This window comes from Mercenaria mercenaria, chromosome 18 (genome assembly GCF_021730395.1).
Source record: "Mercenaria mercenaria strain notata chromosome 18, MADL_Memer_1, whole genome shotgun sequence".
NCBI classification, from domain to species: domain Eukaryota; kingdom Metazoa; phylum Mollusca; class Bivalvia; order Venerida; family Veneridae; genus Mercenaria; species Mercenaria mercenaria.
Genome location: NC_069378.1, coordinates 50,125,081 through 50,145,162, shown reverse-complemented (window position 1 = coordinate 50,145,162; position 20,082 = coordinate 50,125,081). Strand labels below are relative to the sequence as shown.

The following is a 20,082-nucleotide window of genomic DNA, read 5'->3' as shown; positions in this document are numbered from 1 at the left end:
GCACAATAATTTCACACACTAAAAAGTCCCTATTCTGTTTGCTGGAAGTTTTCAAGAAAAAAGTGTGGAAATTCAAAACGACAAGCTAACTTTCCAAGATAAAACACACAAGTGTTTCCATAGCGATTGCAGAAATCAGTTGCCAGAATTTCAAATCAGTGTAAAAAACCCAATTTTTAACAGTCTTTGGATGGAATTCAAAAACCAGAGGCTTAGATGAAATAGCACTGTGGATACTTGATCTACCAGCAGTTTCATTTTACAGCACTAAGTTTCAATTAAGTCATTTAATCGAGTGGCTAATTTTTGATAATTATAATATACTAAACTTAATGGATTTATAGAATTAATTAAAGAATGTAATTTTTGTCGAGCCCGCTTGCGGTGAGCTTGATATAGTTGTCACTTTTGGCAGGTCCGTGTGTGTGTGCGTCTGTTTGTCCATCTGTCCAATTTTTTTCCGGACCATAACTTAGACATGCATGGACCAATCTTGTTTATATTTAGCATGAATGTTTACCTCAGTGAGGAGTGTCATGTGCAAATAGACTTACACAGTCTGTTGAGATTAAACATTTCCCATTTTTTTTTTTTTTTTTAAATATATATCAAATTTTCTGTAGCTCCCTTTTACTGTGGCTTATCTCAACAGACAGAGGCTAGAGATATTGTAAATTTTATGAAAAAGTGGTATCAGAGAGGTTTTTATGGCCAAGTGCTTTACAGGTAATGACTCTAACGACTGATGCCAGTCTATGTGCAAACTGCATGTTCCTACATGTATCTCAAAGGTCAGTGTCACAGTTTGAGGTCAAAGGTCAATTTGGAAGTTTTTCCTGTGTGTGTCTTCTTCATGCATGGTGGCATTTTGATGTAACTTGGCATGAATATTCACCATTATGAGGAGTGTCATTTGCAACAACCAGGTCCCTAGGTCTAAGGTCAAGGTCACACTTAGAGGCCAAAGGTGCTGGCGGGCTTGACATTCTGCATGTTGGGCATGCAGAATGTACTTCTAGTTTATGCATCTCTGAGATTATAACATCTTTTAGCAATTTTTTGGTGATTTGGGCTAGGGAATAAAAGAAAGGTATCTTTAATATGGAAACAATCGTTGATTTTCTAAAATTTAATGAAAGTTATTATATTTAAAAACGTATATATCAGACCTGTTATTTTGACTATGAAAAAGACGGTTCGTGTAAAAATATACAATTTATATAATCTTGTTACAACATCACAGTATTCAATGGCGTAAAATGTTTACTTGATCGATTGTGTTGTTGTGATGTTAAACCCAACAAAATAAATAAATTACCTTATCGATTGATGTAATTTGAAATTATAATTAGATTTAAGAGTAAAAATATACCATGGTTCACGGTGAGAGATCTCATCTTTAAGTCTATTTATGAGTTTGGGAATGAATGAAAGCTGCTTGTGTCCTATACAAAAATATCTTGAAAGCTGCTTGTGCCCTATACAAATATATCTTCCCTGTAATATCTTAATCAGGGATCGCAGCTGGTGAAATTTCTGCTATATCATGATCTGAATCTAGGATATCCGTATTGGTTGTATGCTTTTGGCTATTTTTTTTTAAAATAAAATTGTTTTGATTTAAAACCGTATTTTACTTTATGTGAATTTGATTTACAAAACGACCAAACCCTGGTCCAGATTTTGTCTGGTGCCATTTAAAATAAAGTGTTGATGGATCATTGTCCAGAAAATAAGAGGTCTGACAGCTAGTCTTGGAATGTCATCTTAACGTCATAACCCCATCTACATTTAAAATAATCAGTTTTGATTTTACTAGGAAGAGTCCTTGAAGCTTCAACGTAGGTTTCAAATTGCAATCAGCAATCCAGCTTAACCATTAGCCTGCTGGCGGCAAGTGGTTTTGCCTTTGCGACCAGCGCAGACCAAGATCAGCCAGCACATCCGTGTATGCTGTTCATGATCTACATACAGCAGGGTAATGGTTTAAGAAACTACAACATGTATTTGGATACGTAAGAAGCTTAAATAGTTTAGGAGATAGTGGAAAGATGTTTGAGTGACATCAGTAAAATAAAAGCAAATAAAGCTGAAGTGGCAAATTGTTGGATGAACTTTGGAGTCTTTCTTTAATTAGCCACACACTAGTTGTGTTCCCTTGTTTATAAGCTTAACCCTTACTATGCTGGACACAATTGGTTCTGCCGTTGTGACCAGTGTAGATCATGATCAGCCTGCACATCTGTGCAGTCTGATCATGATCTGCACTGTTTGCCATTCAGTCAGTATGTTTTTGGTAAGCAACCCTTTTTAACAGGTTATAGAACTGTCCAAATTTAAAGATGGACAAGTTCATGATGATAGTTCACTGGAATCTACAGTGTTTTTTTCACTTTTGTGGGGCAGGGGGATGTAAGGCCGGGTCTGTGCCCTTAGGAGGGAAAAATAACGCTGCAGCGAATGAAAAGGGTGGAAATTTGCACCAAAATAAAGGTGTTCGGTAAAAATTTTACAGTTCAGAAGAAAATTGTTCAATAATGATTATTAAATGTAATGCATACTCTGGGATTACCTGACTTTTCAAAGATGTAAAAACAGGATAAATTTATTTTTAGGGGTCTACAGGGCTCAACAGATCCACTTGTCTGCTCATAAACAGAGCAGGAATGGGCTATGGTTTTGCAAGTCCCGATTAAAGTTCCATGAACCTTTCAGATAACTTGACTTTGTAAAGTTGGCAGTTGTTATGATTCTCAAAAGGTAATACAGCAGTAATTCCAACTTTTACAAAATTCAAAGTTCTGAGAAATTTTGAGAAAGTTTCACATTTTAACGAATGACAGTGTGGATTATCTTATATACCAGCTTGGTCTTAAGACTTACCATATTATTAATGAGTGGAAACTATCATCCTATATCATACAGCCTTCTAAATGTAACATGATTTACCCCAGATAAAAATGATAAGATACTGATATACTTGTCATTTATTGTCTCTTTGAAATACATCCAACTTATAGGAAGTAAGTGGTTAAAATGTTTTTTATGTTGAAACCATTAATTTTGTTCTTTCATGATGTTGTTCTTTCAGGGTGTTGTTGTTCAGGTCATTCATAGTGTTGTTGTTTTATGATGTTGTTGCTTCAAGGTGTTGTTGTTTGTTGTTGCTTCAGGGTGTTGTTATTTTGTTGTTGTTAACTCTGGGTGTTGTTGTTTCAGACTGTTGTTGCTTCAGAGTGTTGTTGTTTGTTGTTTTTGTTTCAGGGTGTTGTTATTTGTAGTTCCATGTTGTTGTTGTTAATTCAGAGTGACACAGTTGTTGTTTAAGAATGTTGTTGTTGCTTCAGGAGTGTTGTTGAACTTGTTGTTGTTTTTAGTTGTTGTTTAACACTATAGAAGCTTAGAAGGTGCTCAGTAATGGTTACTCATATACATGTTTAAGATTGCTAACTTTGAATCGATTTGTGTATAAAACTTCATGTGATGAGTGTGTGTTCGGGTTTAACGTCTTTTTCAACAATTTTTCAGTCATATAAACGACGGCTTCATGTGACTATTGGCTTATGGAAGGGTATTTGGGGAAATTCCCAAACATCAAAAGCTGAAAAGGGGCTGTATGGCTTAAATTGTTTTCTGTAAGTCTCTAAATAATACTTGCCTTAGCTTGTCTACAAAAAGGGAGATAACTGTCCTGATTGCTTGCATGGATTACGTGCATAACTGTTGCACAATGATACACTTGTTTTGGATACACGAGTATGGTTGTATAATACAGGTCATGGTTGTGGGTGTCAAGTTGACTGCACCTTTGTAAATACAGTTTGTAATTACATTCCACAATAATACTCACTGTAAAATACAGGTCTATGCATCACATTGCGTATAATCATAGTTTTAATTTATGTGTTTGTCTGATTGCAGGGATTTTTTTACCATTTCAAAACTGGGGCCCGGAGCCCTATCAGTTGGGAAAAATGGTGTGTAAAACCTGAAAATTGGGAAATTCAAAAAATAAGTTTTATCATCATACAACCTTTATTTCAGCATTGTTATTGTTGAATATCATATTGCAAGTCTTTTGTTTTATTTTGTTTTGTCTTTTGAAAGTGTCTACTAAATTTTCTGATATTTATTCAGTGAGAAACTCTCAGACAATAAACAGTCAGTAAAATTTTGGGAAATTTAAACCTAAGAATTGGGAAAATAAGCAAATTTTTATCCCCCGCCGATGAAATCGGGAGGGGGGTATTGAAATGGCGTTGTCCGTCCGTCCGTCCGTCTGTCCGCAGCCATTTCTCAGTAACTACGTGGTAGAATTTCATGAAACTTGAAATAAACATGGACCAACATACTGTGATGATGCCCGTCAAGTTTTTTTTTAGATTGGTCAATTTCCCTTAGAGTTATTGCCCTTGATTTAATAAAAAATGTCCGTCTGCAGCCATTTCTCAGTAACTAACAGGTAGAATTTCATCAAATTTGAAATAGAAATGAACCAAGATACTGTGCTGATGCCTGTCAAGTTTTTTTTTTTTGATAGGTCAATTTCCCTCAGAGTTATTGCCCTTGATTTAATGAAAAATGTCTGTCTGCAGCCATTTCTCAGTAACTAGCAGGTAGAATTTCATCAAACTTGAAATAGACATGAACCAAGATACTGCGATGATGCCCTTCAAGTTTTTTTTCGATTGGTCAATTTTCCATATAGTTATTGCCCTTCAATTGTTTAAAAATCCACAGATCTGTACATAACAAACCAACCAATTGGAAGAATATCATTAAACTTCTTTCATTCTTTTCCATGGACATTTATTATAAACATGTGATGTTGTGTACCTACACCTGGTCACCACCTTACCTTGGTCACCCCCCCCCCCCTCACCACCCTCCCCCCCCCCCCCCCCCCCCCATTTTTTTTTTTTTTTTTTCTCATTTTTCGTTCTTTTTTTCATTTTTTGTTTTCTATCAATATTTATAATCAACATGTAAACTGTTGTATCCTCACCCCACCCCCCACCCAAACAAACCATTCATTTTCTTTTAATTTGATTTTGACTAATGAAATTATTTGCTTCTTGGTAACATTCTTAACTTTTTGCTGGATATATTTTTTTGCCATTCCTCAACTCTGACCCTTTTGGCGGGGGATTCCAATTCATCGAATTTGCTTGTTGCAATTGGGATGGGGCCCATATTCGGCCCCAAAATCAGCCTTAAAAAATCCCTGGATTGCATGTTTCATGTTTCATGTAAGTGTTCCTGAGTTCTCTACCTTTTAACTTGAAGTAGGGTAGTTAGTGTGCTAGGTTAAGAAAGACCGGGTAGATCAACAGACCAATGTCACGTACTATGCCCCAACGATAACTTGATATTTACAAACATGACTATAAATAGATTAAAATGGAACATAGGGAATTCAGCATTTTTCTAGCATGTTACAATCTAAATATTTCAAGATTTTGTTCAAATTACAAATTAGCTCAGTGGTAAAGCATAATGTCCATGGTCAACAGATCTTTTGCCGTGTGGGTTTGAAACTCAGTATTGAGAATTAATTTTTATTTCACTTTTGCATAAAAATTAGGTTTCCTTCATGAGCTCTGTGACAATACGACAGAGAGGTATCTAAAGCCGATATGGCAGATCAGAATAGTTTATTATATATCAAAGATGATAGATTAAATGCATGCACTCAAGTCATGCAAATAATGAACATGTTATTGTGTTATATAAAGACATATATACAAATTCAAACCATCAAAGAAAGAAACAAAAGTAATGAAATAAAAATGAAAACGAATAGAAAAAAAAAAACAAATCTGAAAAAAAAAACTCTTATGAAGATTCGAACCCACAAAACGACTTGCTTATATCCAATTGTTGTCTGCAGTTTACCCAACTGAGCTATGTTGCCATATACATAATAACTATTTAAAATGAAAGAAATACCAATATTTAATTGTCAAGTAAATGGGTAACCATTATGAATTATTATTTCGTCAGTTATCATGAAATAGACTCGTCCTCGCGTTTCGGCGGGAATCGCATTATCATTGGGGATTAGTAACTGAAATTCTGTTGGAAGTAATGTTATATCTTTAATAGTAACTAAAATAACAATCATGTTATGTTCTTAGCCTTAATATTCGAAAAATAATGAGAGCTGTTCTTAACTCCTCTGGGCACTAGCTTCAGTTGTCACACCTTAGTGAATTCATGCAAGGTCTTATCTCAGTGTTCTCAGTCTTGGTGGATTTAACGTCGCACCGACACATCATAGGTCATATGGCGACTTTCCAGCTTTAATGGTGGAGGAAGACACCAGGTGCCCCTTCGTGCATTATTTCATCACGAGTGGGCACCTGGGTAGAACCACCGACCTTCTGTAAGCCATCTCAATCTTGTATTAGATTTAAACTGCCTGTCATCAAACCTTATGATAAGGTTAGGTAACTCTTTGTTGAATTTACATAAAAATTTGGTCTTTTTTTTTACTTTGATTCAAAGTTGTTCATGCTAATTTAACTGTCAAGCTAGTTATTTTTAAAATATTGTACCTAATGGTTAGTGAAAGATATGGCCCTTCTTCAAGTAAGAAATAATTGTCAAATAGTAGAGTGCATTGTCTAATGGACATCTCTTGTTTGTCTTGCTTCTTGCTTTGAGCTCATAAAGTAAAAGGTAATGGTAAAGTTTCATATAATGTCACAGAGTAGTTGACTAAACTTCTTGTGACCAGTCGAGCTCATGGCGGGCATCATATTTACCTCTCCAGCATTCAGTCTAAGCCAACACTGCTGGAAACAGCACCAATTTAAATGCTGGGTGCACTGAACACTAGTCGGGATATCAGCTGTGGCCAGGAATCGAACCTAGACTGCTGGTGTTGTACTCCAACCTGTTAACCGCTGTGGCACACTGACTCCAATTACAACAATTTCATTTTGTCATTATATGAAAATTAAACAGCAAACAGGTGACTTAATTTTGAGGTACTTAATAGTGCAGGTTGAATTTTTTGTCAACGTTTTAGTTATATAAACTTTTAATTTTTATGCACTGAATATTTAAAGTTACGCATGAACGTGTTGGAGATGTACTTTAAACATGAGGACCTACCAAACAGTGTAACCAGGTGAAATTTTTTTTCTGATACAAACACTTCAATTAGGTATATTTTTGGTTTATACGAAAGCCCGTAAGATGTTATGTCTTGCTCACTCGAGCGTAAACCAAAGGTTTTATTCTTATTCACTACATTTTAGTTCATGTAAATCCTAAAAATTACGGAATTTATTTAAAGTTTGCACGTAAGTTTTGGATTACAATTTTTTCCTTTCAGTGTTATGAAAATATTCTATAATTTCCGACGGATGATTTGCTATTTCGTTATGTGTAATTGCGTCTACAATATTGACGATGGGAAAATAATCCCATCTTGTAATGCTTGTAATGAAAATGTAAATTACCGTGCCTTCAGCTACAGTTGACAGGGTTTAAGTACAAGTGTATTATATATATTTTTTACATGTGAAATCATCATGTACTAGAGAGAAGGTTTTATGTGGTAATCTAGAGGTCTGTGTTGGCTATATTTTGGATTTTATTAACACATTCTATGTTCCAACATTTTGGATTTTGTTGACATTGAGCTTGGAAAGATATGCTGTTTTTGGACTTGTCAATCAAACTTTTCCACCAGGTAGATTGGTAGAATAAGGTAAGAACTTTAATCTTTACCCAGTGTTAAATTTCTGAAATGGACTGGTCTTCCATTCCCTTTGGGCAGTGCAATTTATTAATTAAAGGGGTGTTCACTGAAAATTTACTGTCTAATGTGCAGGCTGATCTTGATCTGCACTGGTCGAAAAGGAAGAACCACTTGCCGCAAGCAGACTAAAGGTTAACTCTGTGTAAGGTCCCAAATAATAGTATACTGTCTGGTTTGGTATAAAACTGGTGACATCAACAGAAAATTAATTTTTGAGACATTTTCAAGTTGCTTCTGATTGAGATAATATCAATGAATCATCAAAAGCACTTTGCAGTCTATTTCATCAAATTTGAAAAGAGAAATGACAAAGTTACAGCAATTTAAAATTTTTAAATTACCTCCCCTGTTCTGTCACTTGCTGTCACATTACAGCTCTAAGTACAAAAATGCACTAACAGATCTATATTAACCCTTATTATGCTGGACATGATTGATTCTGCCTTTGCGAACAGTGTAGATCATGATCTGCACTGTTTTCCCTTTAGTCAGTATCTTTGTGGTAAGGATCCCTTTTGACAGTTAATGGTACTGTCCAAATTGAAAGATGGACCAGTTCATTGTCGAATTTCAGCAGAGTAAAGGTTAAATTTTTATATAGAGAGTAATAAATGATAAATCACCATGTCAAAAGTGGACAAGCATCACATGAAAGTTGTAGATTCCACATTTTGTTGAGAAACTGAAGAAAGAGTTGTTTCCCTTGATTCCACCTTTGATTTCTCTAACAAAATTGAGTTTTGAGATACTTGCAGTCTCAGTAAAGCAGCTTTGTCATTTGTCAATTCCAAATTTGTGGTCAGAAGCAATCAATCAGATACAGCAGTTTTAAGACTGGTTTCCAACCTTAGGACAAGGTCTGCAACAAATTCTGGGATAGAATTAATTATTGCCAGTTTTGTAGACTGGTTTCAAACCATAGGACAATGCCTGCAACAAATTCTGTAATAGAATTGCCAGTTTAATTTGTAGACTGGTTTCCAACCTTAGGACAATGCCTGCAACAAGTTCTGTGATAGAATGACAGTTTTGTAGATTGGTTTCAAACCTTAGGACAGTGTCTGCAAGAAGTTCTGTGATAGAATTGCCAGTTTTGTAGATTGGTTTCAATCCTAAGGACAATGTCTGCAACAAAGTCTGTGATAGAATTGCCAGTTTGTAGATTGGTTTCAAACCTTAGGGCAATGTCTGCAACAAATTCTGTGATAGAATTGACAGTTTTGTAGACTGGTTTCAAACCTTAGGACAATGTCTGCAACAAATTCTGTGATAGAATTGCCAGTTTTGTAGATTGGTTTCAATCCTAAGGACAATGTCTGCAACAAAGTCTGTGATAGTGATAGAATTGCCAGTTTGTAGATTGGTTTGAAACCTTAGGACAATGTCTGCAACAAGTTCTGGGATAGAATTGCCAGTTTTGTAGATTGGTTTCAATCCTAAGGACAATGTCTGCAACAAAGTCTGTGATAGTGATAGAATTGCCAGTTTGTAGATTGGTTTCAAACCTTAGGGCAATGTCTGCAACAAAATCTGTGATAGAATTGACAGTTTTGCAGACTGGTTTCAAACCTTAGGGCAATGTCTGCAACAAAATCTGTGATAGAATTGACAGTTTTGCAGACTGGTTTCAAACCTTAGAACAATGTCTGCAACAAATTCTGTGATAGAATTGCCAGTTTTGTAGATTGGTTTCAAACCTTAGGACAATGTCTGCAACAAATTCTGTGATAGAATTGCCAGTTTTGTAGATTGGTTTCAAACCTTAGAACAGTGTCTGCAACAAATTCTGTGATAGAATTGCCAGTTTTGTAGATTGGTTTCAAACCTTAGGACAGTGTTTGCAGCAAGTTCTGTGATAGAATTGCCAGTTTTGTAGACTGGTTTCAAACCTTAGGACAGTGTCTGCAACAAATTCTGGGATAGAATTGACAGTTTTGTAGAAGTGGTTTCAAACTTTAGGACAATGTTTACAACAAATACTGTTATAGGATTGCCACTTTTGTAGACTGGTTTCCAACCTTAGGACAATGTTTGCAACAAATTCTGTAATGGAAATACCAGTTTTGTAGACTGCTTACTGCCTAGGGTAGGAGAAAAACTTTTAAAAGACAACACACACATTAGAAGCTTTAAAAGCAATAGTAAATATGCATATTACTGCCACATTTACTTTTTACCAGTTTTTGATTATTCCTTTAGGGAAATTTATAAAATGTTGACACAAGTTTGAAATTCTTTCGTTTTATTTAGTATTGAGGGATATATATTTTAATTTTAATCTAAAGAGTTAAGTCTCAGCTGATAAAATTGCATTTAAACAGTTTGTTTTCTGATTGTCTGAAAGCCATTTTGACATCAGAGCTCTTGTATTTAAACAGAGGTAGTATTGTTTAAGAAAGGGATAAAATTGTGTGAAGAAATTTTAAACTGGGTGAATTATGTATAAAATGTACATTTTGTAAGAGTTAAGGATATTGTTAGAAAAAATCTTTGATTTCTGATAGTAATTTGATATAAACGTGAGCCAAATATCCAAAGCGTGATGTAGTAAGATTGTAGCTGTGTTGTTTTTTTTACAAGCAGAAGGATATTGATAAAAGTTATTAGATGTTGCGCAGTTTTAAATGAAAACGACTGAATCTAATTTTTTTTTCTTGAATTTTAATTTTTAGAAAGAAGTGTTAGATTCCAGTTACAGAGCTTTTGGGTTTGTGCTTTTAAAGCCAGAAGTAAATTAATGGGGGTGTTGCGGCGTCAGAAGCCAAAATGACTTTTAAACGCATATATTGATATTAAAGTATAGTTAACATGAAATTAATTTGTTGTACTGAACTTTGTATATTGGCACTTTGGTACTCCTGTGTCAGATTAACAGTAATGACCTGTAATATGCCCCAAATATTTAATCTACCCAGATTGTAAGTAACTTATATACTAAGTACCCTGCTGATTATCCTTCCATTCACAAAGTTTACTTTGGATTCATTTGAAAAGATAGGGGTTATTTTGATATTGAGTTTAATGATGTTATTGATGACATAAAATCTGTTTGTTTATTTGGTCGGTTGATTTTAAGTGACACCGACACAGTTAAGGTCATGTGGTGTCTTTACAGATTTTAATGGCGGTTGATGATCTCCAGGCCGTGTTGGGTTCCTAGGAAGATTAAACCCGCAAACTTCCTTAACCCAGCTGGATGGTTTGAGGTGTGCTAGTTGCGAATTGTTGGCTGCTCAGTCAAGGGTCAAATGTTGTAGAATTGACATTGAAGACCAGTCTAAGATGGGAGCCTTGTGATTGGTTACTTTTACAATCGTTCTCTGAAACAACCAATCAGACACTCAAGTTTTAGACTGGTCTTCAATGTCAATTCTACAACATTTGACCCTTTTTAACTCTATTCCCAGATGAATGCTCCCCTCGCCCCCCTCCCCATTAAGTGTCAATCAGACGCTCAAGTTTTAGACTGGTCTTCAATGTCAATTCTACAACATTTGACCCTTTTTAACTCTATTCCCAGATGAATGCTCCCCTCGCCCCCCCCCCCCCATTAAGTGTCACTACTGCATATCACATTGTCTGATACTAGTTTCTCTCTAGTTCAAGTTTGATGTTCTTCATAATGGAGGTTAAAAAGTTAGTTAAAATCCTGACTATTTAAAGATTGTGAAAGTACATTATGTAAACCTAGACACAAATCACTGTTGCCATTTACTATATCTGAAGAGGGTGGTTTGTGGTTTTTCCTAAAAGTGTTTCAAAAGTGTGGTAATTGTAAGGATGAAGAAAAAAGCCACAAATAATTAGAGCAAGAAAATTTGAACAAAATAAATTAGAACTTTTGCTCATAGACTTTATGACATTTCTGACTTGTTTGCTGCATAACTGGGTGAAAGAAAGTTATAAAACTGAGTTTTGAAACCAGTCTTGGAATGCAGCCTTGCCATTGGTTAATTTCAGTTTTATGTTCCAAACACACCAGTCAAATGCTAGAATTTTTAGACTGGTCTCCAAACTCAGTTTTACAAGCTTTGTTTGACCCAGTTCTGCAGCAGCTTAGTAACCTTGACCAATGGCCAGTCTGTAGTCTGAGACTGGTTGTATAACCATTGTACCTGGTTCAGTGAAATTTGATTTTAATAAATGCTGCTTCAAACATGGTGTTAAACTTAGTAAAAGAAAATTACAAAAAGTCAAAAGAAAATACCAATAAAGGCTGATATTTTTTTTGTAATGAAATCAAATCCATGTGTCAACTTAAGCACTGTTAAGTTTGATTGATTTAACCACAGGTACCTGCAAACAAAATTATGACCAAAACAATGACGGAAATTGTGGTTTCTGACTTGGTGTTTTGTGGTATTTTATATCATATAACACAAAGGATAGTGTAGGACATTGTTATGTTAGTGTTCTAATTATATTGGTAGTATAATCATATATGAGTACAGCATTTATATTATATGTGTCAGTAGGGTATTGTAAGATGCATGGATTATGTAAAATATATTTGAGCCGCGCCATGGAAAAACCAACATAGTGGCTTTGCGACCAGCATGGATCCAGACCAGCCTGCGCATCCATGCAGTCTGGTCAGGATCCATGCTGTTCGCTTTCAAAGCCTATTGGAATTAGAGAAACTATTGGCAAACAGCATGGATCCTGACAAGACTGCGTGGATGCACAGGCAGGTCTTGATCCATGCTGGTCGCAAACCCACTATGTTGATTTTCTCATGACACGGCTCATTTATGAATAGCCTTAATTGATTGACATTTTTGTTGACCTTAGGTGACATTTATTACGCAGATACTTCTACATCAGTGCGGCTTAATTGTTGGCCTTTGATGATATTGGTACATAAACGTGGCTGAATTGTTGGCCTTTGATGATATTGGTACATAAGCATAGCTGAAATTTTGGCCTTTGATGATATTGGTACATAAGCATGGCTGAATTAATGGCCTTTGATGATATTGGTGCATAAGCATAGCTGAATTGCTAGCCTTTGATGATATTGGTACATAAATATGGCTGAATTGTTGGCCTTTGATGATATTGGTACATGAGCTTGACTGAATTGTGTTGGTACATTACAGTGGCTGAATTGTTGGCCTTTGATGATATTGGTATGTAAGTGTAGCTGAATTGTTGGCCTTTGATGATATTGGTATATCATAGTGGCTGAATTGTTTGTCTTTGATGATATTGGTACATGAGTGTTGCTGAATTGTTGGCCTTTGATGATATTGGTACATAAGTGTAGCTGAATTGTTGGCCTTTGATAATAATGGTACATTAATATGGCCGAAATTGTTAGCCTTTGATGATATTGGTACATCAGCATGGTTGAATTCTAGGCCTCTGATGATATTGGTACATTAATTTGGCTGAATTGTTGGCCTTTGATGATATTTGTACATAAATATGGCTGAATGTTGGCTTTTGATATTGGTACTTTAGTGTGGCTGAATTGTTGGCCTTCAGAGATACTGGTACTTTAATATGGCTGAATTGTTAGCCTTTGATGATATTGGTACATAAATATTGCTAAATGTTGGCCTTTGATCAAATTGGTACATAAGCATGTCTGAATTGTTGGCCTTTGATGATATTGGTACATAAGCATGTCTGAATAGTTGGCCTTTGATGATATCAGCACATTTGTATGTCTGAATTGATGGCCTTTGACATGTTTGATGATTGTTATTATACAAATATTGAAACATTAAATTGGCCTAAAGGCACTGACCACCAAAATCAGATTTTGGCTAAAAAGTGATCTTTTTTTTTAGAATTGTTGGTCATATTAGGAACATTAGAACATAAATTTTTGTTTCTTAATTAACTATCTTAAAAATGCCAAATAAAAAAAAAAGACATGCTTGAGTGGAATCGATTCTTGGTCACCACGGCAATAAATATTTTCCTGCTGGCATTGACCAGTAATGTACTCAACTGTTATAAAACTTTATAATTAAGGCAGTTTACTTCCAGTGCCTTGTTACAAATGCGTTTCATTGTTGAAAATTATTTGTTTCCATAACTTATGATCAGTCAGTAACTAAATTTCAAGGCCTTCTTAAGTAATACAGCAATTATTTTCATATACCTAAAAAAAATTTTTTTTTGCTATACAATCTGGATGTCAGTGCCTTTAATACAGAGCGACTGAAAGTCCTGGATCCAGCCCTTCAGCCCTTGAGACATGTCTTTTGATGTAGAAAGAAAACGATGTCAGTTATGTTTGTAATGGACATTACCTTTGATCAACACAGTACCTGTTTAATTTGGGACATTAGCCCAGTATATAGCTGTAATATTACTTGTTAGTATGTCATATATTATGTGCAAAACTCATGACAAAAATCTTTAGACACCTGTGATATTGTAACTGATAATAACTACCAGGTAAACAATGATTATCAATTATGATAAAATTCCTGTCATATGTGTATTCATAAAAGTCATTTTCATGCTATTTATAATTCAGATTTAAGATATTTATGGTTATTATTAAGTATTTATGAAACTTTAAATGTACAACAGTGTTTATAAAATCTAGTTAGTTTACGTGTCTGAGAGACGAGTGTTGTGTCTGACTGCAGTGAGATCAGACTAATTACTAGATTCAGCATCTTTTTCTGTGTAGTAAAGATGTGTGGAATGAGTCCACAACATTGCATCTCTTCATACAGATAAAGATGTGTGGAATGAGTTCACTTCATTGCACTTCTTCATACTGGTAAGTATGTGTGGATTGAGTCTGCTACATTGCACATCTTCATACTGGTAAAGATGTGTGGAATGAGTCTGCTACATTGCACATCCTCATATTGATAAAGATGTGTGGATTAAGTCCACTTCATTGCACTTCTTCATACTGGTAAAGATGTGTGGAATGAGTCCACTTCATTGACCATTTCATAGTGGTAAAGTCTGCTACATTGCACTTCTTCATAGTGGTAAAGATGTGTGGCATGAGTCCACTTCATTGCACTTCTTCATACTGATAAAGATGTGTGGCATGAGTCCACTTCATTGCACTTCTTCATACTGATAAAGATGTGTGGCATGAGTCCACTTCATTGCACTTCTTCATACTGGTAAAATGTGTAGTATGAGTCCACTTCATTACATCTCTTCATACTGGTAAGGATGTGTGGCTGACTGAGTCCATTTCATTGCACTTCTTCATACTGATAAAGATGTGTGGCATGAGTCCACTTCATTGCACTTCTTCATAATGGTAAAATGTGTAGTATGAGTCCACTTCATTGCATCTCTTTATACTGGTAAAGATGTGTGGAATCAATCCACCTCATTGCACCTTTTCATACTAGTAAAGATATGTTGAATGAGTCAAGTACATAACACCTCTTCACACCTAATAGCGCCTCTGTTGCAGAGTTGTTAAGGTCTCTGCCCCTCACTGATGTTGTTTCGAGCCGCACTCGGGGCACAATGAATTCATGTGAAAAAGCCATCCAGCTGGCTTACAACCCTCTGGTTCTACCCAGGGGCCCACACGTGATGAAATGATGCAAGGAGGTTCACCCAGGGTCTTCCTCCACCATCAAAGCTGGACAGTTGCCACTTGATATATAGAGAATAATAGGTTAGTGCCGTAGATGAGAAAGTTTATCTGGCGAGGGTGGAGGAGGTTATCGGGTGAGCCGAAGGCGAACCTGATAACGTCCGGAGCCGAGCCAGATAAACTTTCTCCATCTTAGGCACTAACCTATTATTCTATTTATCTTGTCATTACTTCATTTTCCGATATTTGGCAATTTATTTTACAAAAAAAAGTGTGCGACAACCGCTTTAATGACGTCATATTCGTAATGACGTCACTTATATAATGACGTGATTACCGGCAAAATCGCAATAACTTCTTCGTTTTTGAATAAAAACTCATTATTTGACCACTCATTTTCTTAGTTCGGACATTTCCAACACAATGATGATGGTTTCGTTGCAAAATTTCTTATGACAACAATATCGATCATAAGGTCACATGATCAACTGACCGTATATCACTGGTCACATGATCAACTGACGGTATATCAAGAAAGATATACGGCACCCTGATATCGGGTCGAAAATACTGCAAGTGACAGGATAAATAATTTTGTTGGTGTGAAATTAAAGCCACGAAAACAAACAAACAAAATGTTCACACTCTTAGATGTGTTGAATTAATCGGCTTCAGTGTAATATTCTTTTAGCTACTGCTTTTTTACATTGCAAAATTTGTAAATTAAAATTTGTGTTTTTCTCACTTCAGGTGTTCCACAGTGTACAGGGGTTCCTGAGCTGATCAACTTAACACTGCTGTCTCAACAAGGATATTTCATCTTATAGAAGCTAACTGCGTCTCACCTCATTTGACTGAAACTGTTACACTGCTGACTAAAACTTGTTACACTACCGACCTGAACTGTTAAACTACTGACCAAAACTGTTACACTACCAACCTGAACTGTTACACTTCTCACCAAAACTGTTACACTACCGATCTGAACTGTTACACTTCTCACCAAAACTGTTACACTACCGACCTGAACTGTTACACTTCTCACCAAAACTGTTACACTACCGACCTAAACTGTTACACTGCTCACAGAAATAGTTACACTACTCACAGAAACAGTTCCACTTCTTTCCTGTACCTGGAGCGGGAGTTCTTGTTTTGTGTCACCAGTATTCGAGGATTGGAATTTTGCTGGCTGACAGTCATTTTAAGTACTGACCATAAATATTATGCTACTGTTCACAGGTTGAAATATCGCACTAAAATAGTTAAGAAGTGGATTTTATCTGTCTGACCTTTTTGCACTACTGACCTTAACATAACAGGTTGTGGCTTTTTGTATCACATCAAAGGAGCCGAGTTCAAAAGAAAAATTTGCTGGAAGAAAAGTAAAATAATCATAAATTTGATACAGGGCATATGCTGTATAGAAAATGTGTGATAATCTTTCATTTAGATGTAACCATATGGCAGAGTGATGTTAAAAAGAGTTGAATGAAATGTAAACTGGCTTTAAACAGAGGAATTTTAAAAATTAGAAAACTTGTATAGAGAGAGACAAGGATATCTTGTTTGAACGAAAGGTCTCGAAGTGTGATAAAGATGTTATCACGATGGAAGTGTAATTTGCATACTATGACGTTGGATTACTGATAATACAGCGATAACGGAGATCAGTTGTTTGTGCAGCTTCTTCTAAGAAGTCGGCAAGATATTTTTTTTCCGAAATTTGACAAGATCGTAAAACAAGTTCTAGAAGTTTGTTGCATTAAATCGGAAAGATTATGTGCAGAAATTAAAAAGTGCGATTTGAAACAAATTTTCCTGCGGAAATAGTTGTAATACCTCAAATAATCTTCGATTTTGAAAGGCAGTGGTGAAAAGGTGTTTAAATTTGTATAGTCGTATTTTTGTGGTAAAAATACTTTTTGTCAAAATGGCAAGTGAAAAGTTATTGTTCCATTCCGATGTAGGATAAAATGTGTGTTATTTTCTGTCAGGATATACATGTTATTGGCATATGTTGTTTGTATATATTTCTGTTTTTTGATGTGTGAAAATTTGTGATTTGCATGGGGAAAAAAGTGGAATATGGAGTAAATTGATACAAATATTTCAACAAACTTCAATGGATTTACTGGAATTACTAAATTCAAGAGTAACAAAAGCACAGTAGCCAGACGGGAAGTTGAAAAATATTTCAAGGAATGGACATGGCGGGAAAGGATTCAGGTAAAAAAAATTTAAAATGTTAAACAACTTTTATACAAAGGCATGAAGTTCTTTACCAGACAGTGCACCCCCTGTTGAACAATGCTAGTAAGAAAACTGGAACTTTGTTGCTGAACTGAAATTTCTGCTCCAAATATTCTGTAAAATTATAAATCGAGGAATAATTTTTGCAGATTCTTTGGTGAATCAAATCCACAAAATTAAATCCCAGTGAAGGAAAATTCCTATTCATTTTGTATTCAAAATATGAAATTCATCAATTCGTATGTCCAGGAAATAGCAATTTTTACCATAACCACAAAATTCTGTGACCACAAAATTAAATAATTTCACGGTAATTGAAAATGACTAACTGAGTTTTTAGCTCGACTATTCGAAGAATAGTCTTGCTATTCTACTCACCCTGGCGTCGGCGTCGGCGTCACACCTTGGTTAAGTTTTTGCATGCAAGTACATACAGCCATCAATTAAAGGCATATAGCTTTGAAACTTATTTTTTCTTTTTCTAGGACAATTACCAACCTCTCTGGGTCAAGTCCCATAACTCTGACATGTATTTTGAGCAAATTATGCCCCCTTTTGGACTTAGAAAATTTTGGTTAAAGTTTTACATGCAAGTTACTATCTCCAAAACTGATGCAGATATTGATTTGAAACTTCACATGTGTCTTCGGGGTTATAAAACTAGTTGATAGCAGCAAGTCCCATAACTCTGACTTTCATTTTGGCCAAATTATGCCCCCTTTTGGATTTAGAAAATTCTGGTTAAAGTTTTGCGTGCAAGTACATACAGCTATTTCTCAAAGGCATATAGATTTGAAACTTATTTTTTCTTTTTCTAGATCAATTACCAACCTCACTGGGTCAAGACCCATAACTCTGACATGTATTTTGAGCAAATTATGCCCCCTTTTAGACTTAGAAAATTCTGGTTAAAGTTTTACATGCAAGTTACTATCTCCAAAACTAATGCAGATATTGATTTGAAACTTCACATGTGTCTTCGGGGTTATAAAACTAGTTGATAGCAGCAAGTCCCATAACTCTGACTTTCATTTTGGCCAAATTATGCCCCCTTTTGGACTTAGAAAATTCTGGTTAAAGTTTTGCGTGCAAGTACATACAGCTATTTCTAAAAGGCATATAGATTTGAAACTTATTTTTTCTTTTTCTAAATCAATTACCAACCTCACTGGGTCAAGTCCCATAACTCTGACATGTTTTTTGAGCAAATGATGCCCCCTTTTAGACTCAGAAAATTTTGGTTAAAGTTTTACATGCAAGTTATTATCTCCAAAACTAATGCAGATATTGATTTGAAACTTCACATGTGTCTTCGGGGTTATAAAACTAGTTGATAGCAGCAAGTCCCATAACTCTGACCTTCATTTTGGCCAAATTATGTCTCCTTTTGGACTTAGCAAATTCTGGTTAAAGTTTTGCGTGCAAGTACATACAGCTATTTCTAAAAGGCATATAGATTTGAAACTTATTTTTTCTTTTTCTAGATCAATTACTTACCTCACTGGATCAAGTCCCATAACTCTGGCATGTATTTTGGGCAAATTATGCCCCCTTTTGGACTTTGAAAATTCTGGTTAAAGTTTTACATGCAAGTTTCTATCTCCAAAACTAATGCAGATATTGAATTGAAACTTCACATGTGCCTTCGGGGTTATAAAACTAGTTGATAGCACTAAGTCCCATAACTGATATGCATTTTGGTCAAATTATTCCCCCTTTTGAACTTAAAACTCTTTTGATATTTAACCTTTTTGAGTAATGTTTTCCTGCTTCTGGGACAATATTTCGAATAGTCGAGCTTGGCTGTCTTACGGACAGCTCTTGTTATGATGAGAATCGAATGTTTTTACTTGGTCATTTTGAGGTTATATTTACCCAAACTCAGCATAAAAGGGTTGTGGACAGGCAATATGTGCAGAAATCAGTAAATGCAGAGTTCAGTATGTGCAGAAATCAGTTTTTACAGAACTTAGTATGTGCAAGGCTCAGTAGGTGCAGAACTCAGTATGTGTTGGGCACAGTATGTGCAGAGCTCAGTTTTTGCAGAACTTGGTATGTGCAAGGCTCAGTAGGTGCAGAACTCAGTATATACAGGGCTTGGTATACATTTGCAGAACTCAGTCTGTGCAGAGCTCAATATGTACAGATTTCAGCATATGCAGAGCTCAATATGTGCAGAACTAAGTATGTGCAGAACTCAGTTATGTGCAGAGCTCAGTATGAGAAGGGTTCAGTATATGTACAGAGCTCAGTATGTGAAGGGCACAGTATGTGTGCAGAGCTCAGTATGTGAAGGGTTCAGTATATGTACAGAGCTCAGTATGTGAAGGGTTCAGTATTATTATGCAGAACTCAGTATATGCTGGTCTAAGTATGTGCAGGACTCAGTATATGCAGAGCTCAGTATGTGCAAAACTCACTGTGTGTACAGAAGTAAGTATGAACAGAACTCAATATGTGCAGAACAGAATTTTTTATGTTGAAGAGAAGATCAATCTTCTCATTCAATCTGTAATTATAA

General features: G+C 35.5%; 1 protein-coding gene across 2 annotated transcripts in view; it reads left to right on the top strand.

Moving 5' to 3' along the window:
• The window catches only part of LOC123539029 (mitogen-activated protein kinase kinase kinase 3-like), an 87,768-nt gene that overhangs the window by 5,177 nt on the left and 62,509 nt on the right, over positions 1 to 20,082 (top strand). Inside the window, exons 1-2 of one of the 2 annotated variants that reach the window (XM_053529566.1) lie at positions 7,329 to 7,720; positions 16,059 to 17,537. In XM_053529566.1, the coding sequence (XP_053385541.1) occupies positions 17,513 to 17,537 (25 nt within the window). In that variant the 5' untranslated portion in view covers positions 7,329 to 7,720; positions 16,059 to 17,512. Of the gene's footprint in view, positions 1 to 7,328; positions 7,721 to 16,058; positions 17,538 to 20,082 lie in introns of those variants that run through there. The other variant, XM_053529567.1, reaches the window with a different exon arrangement.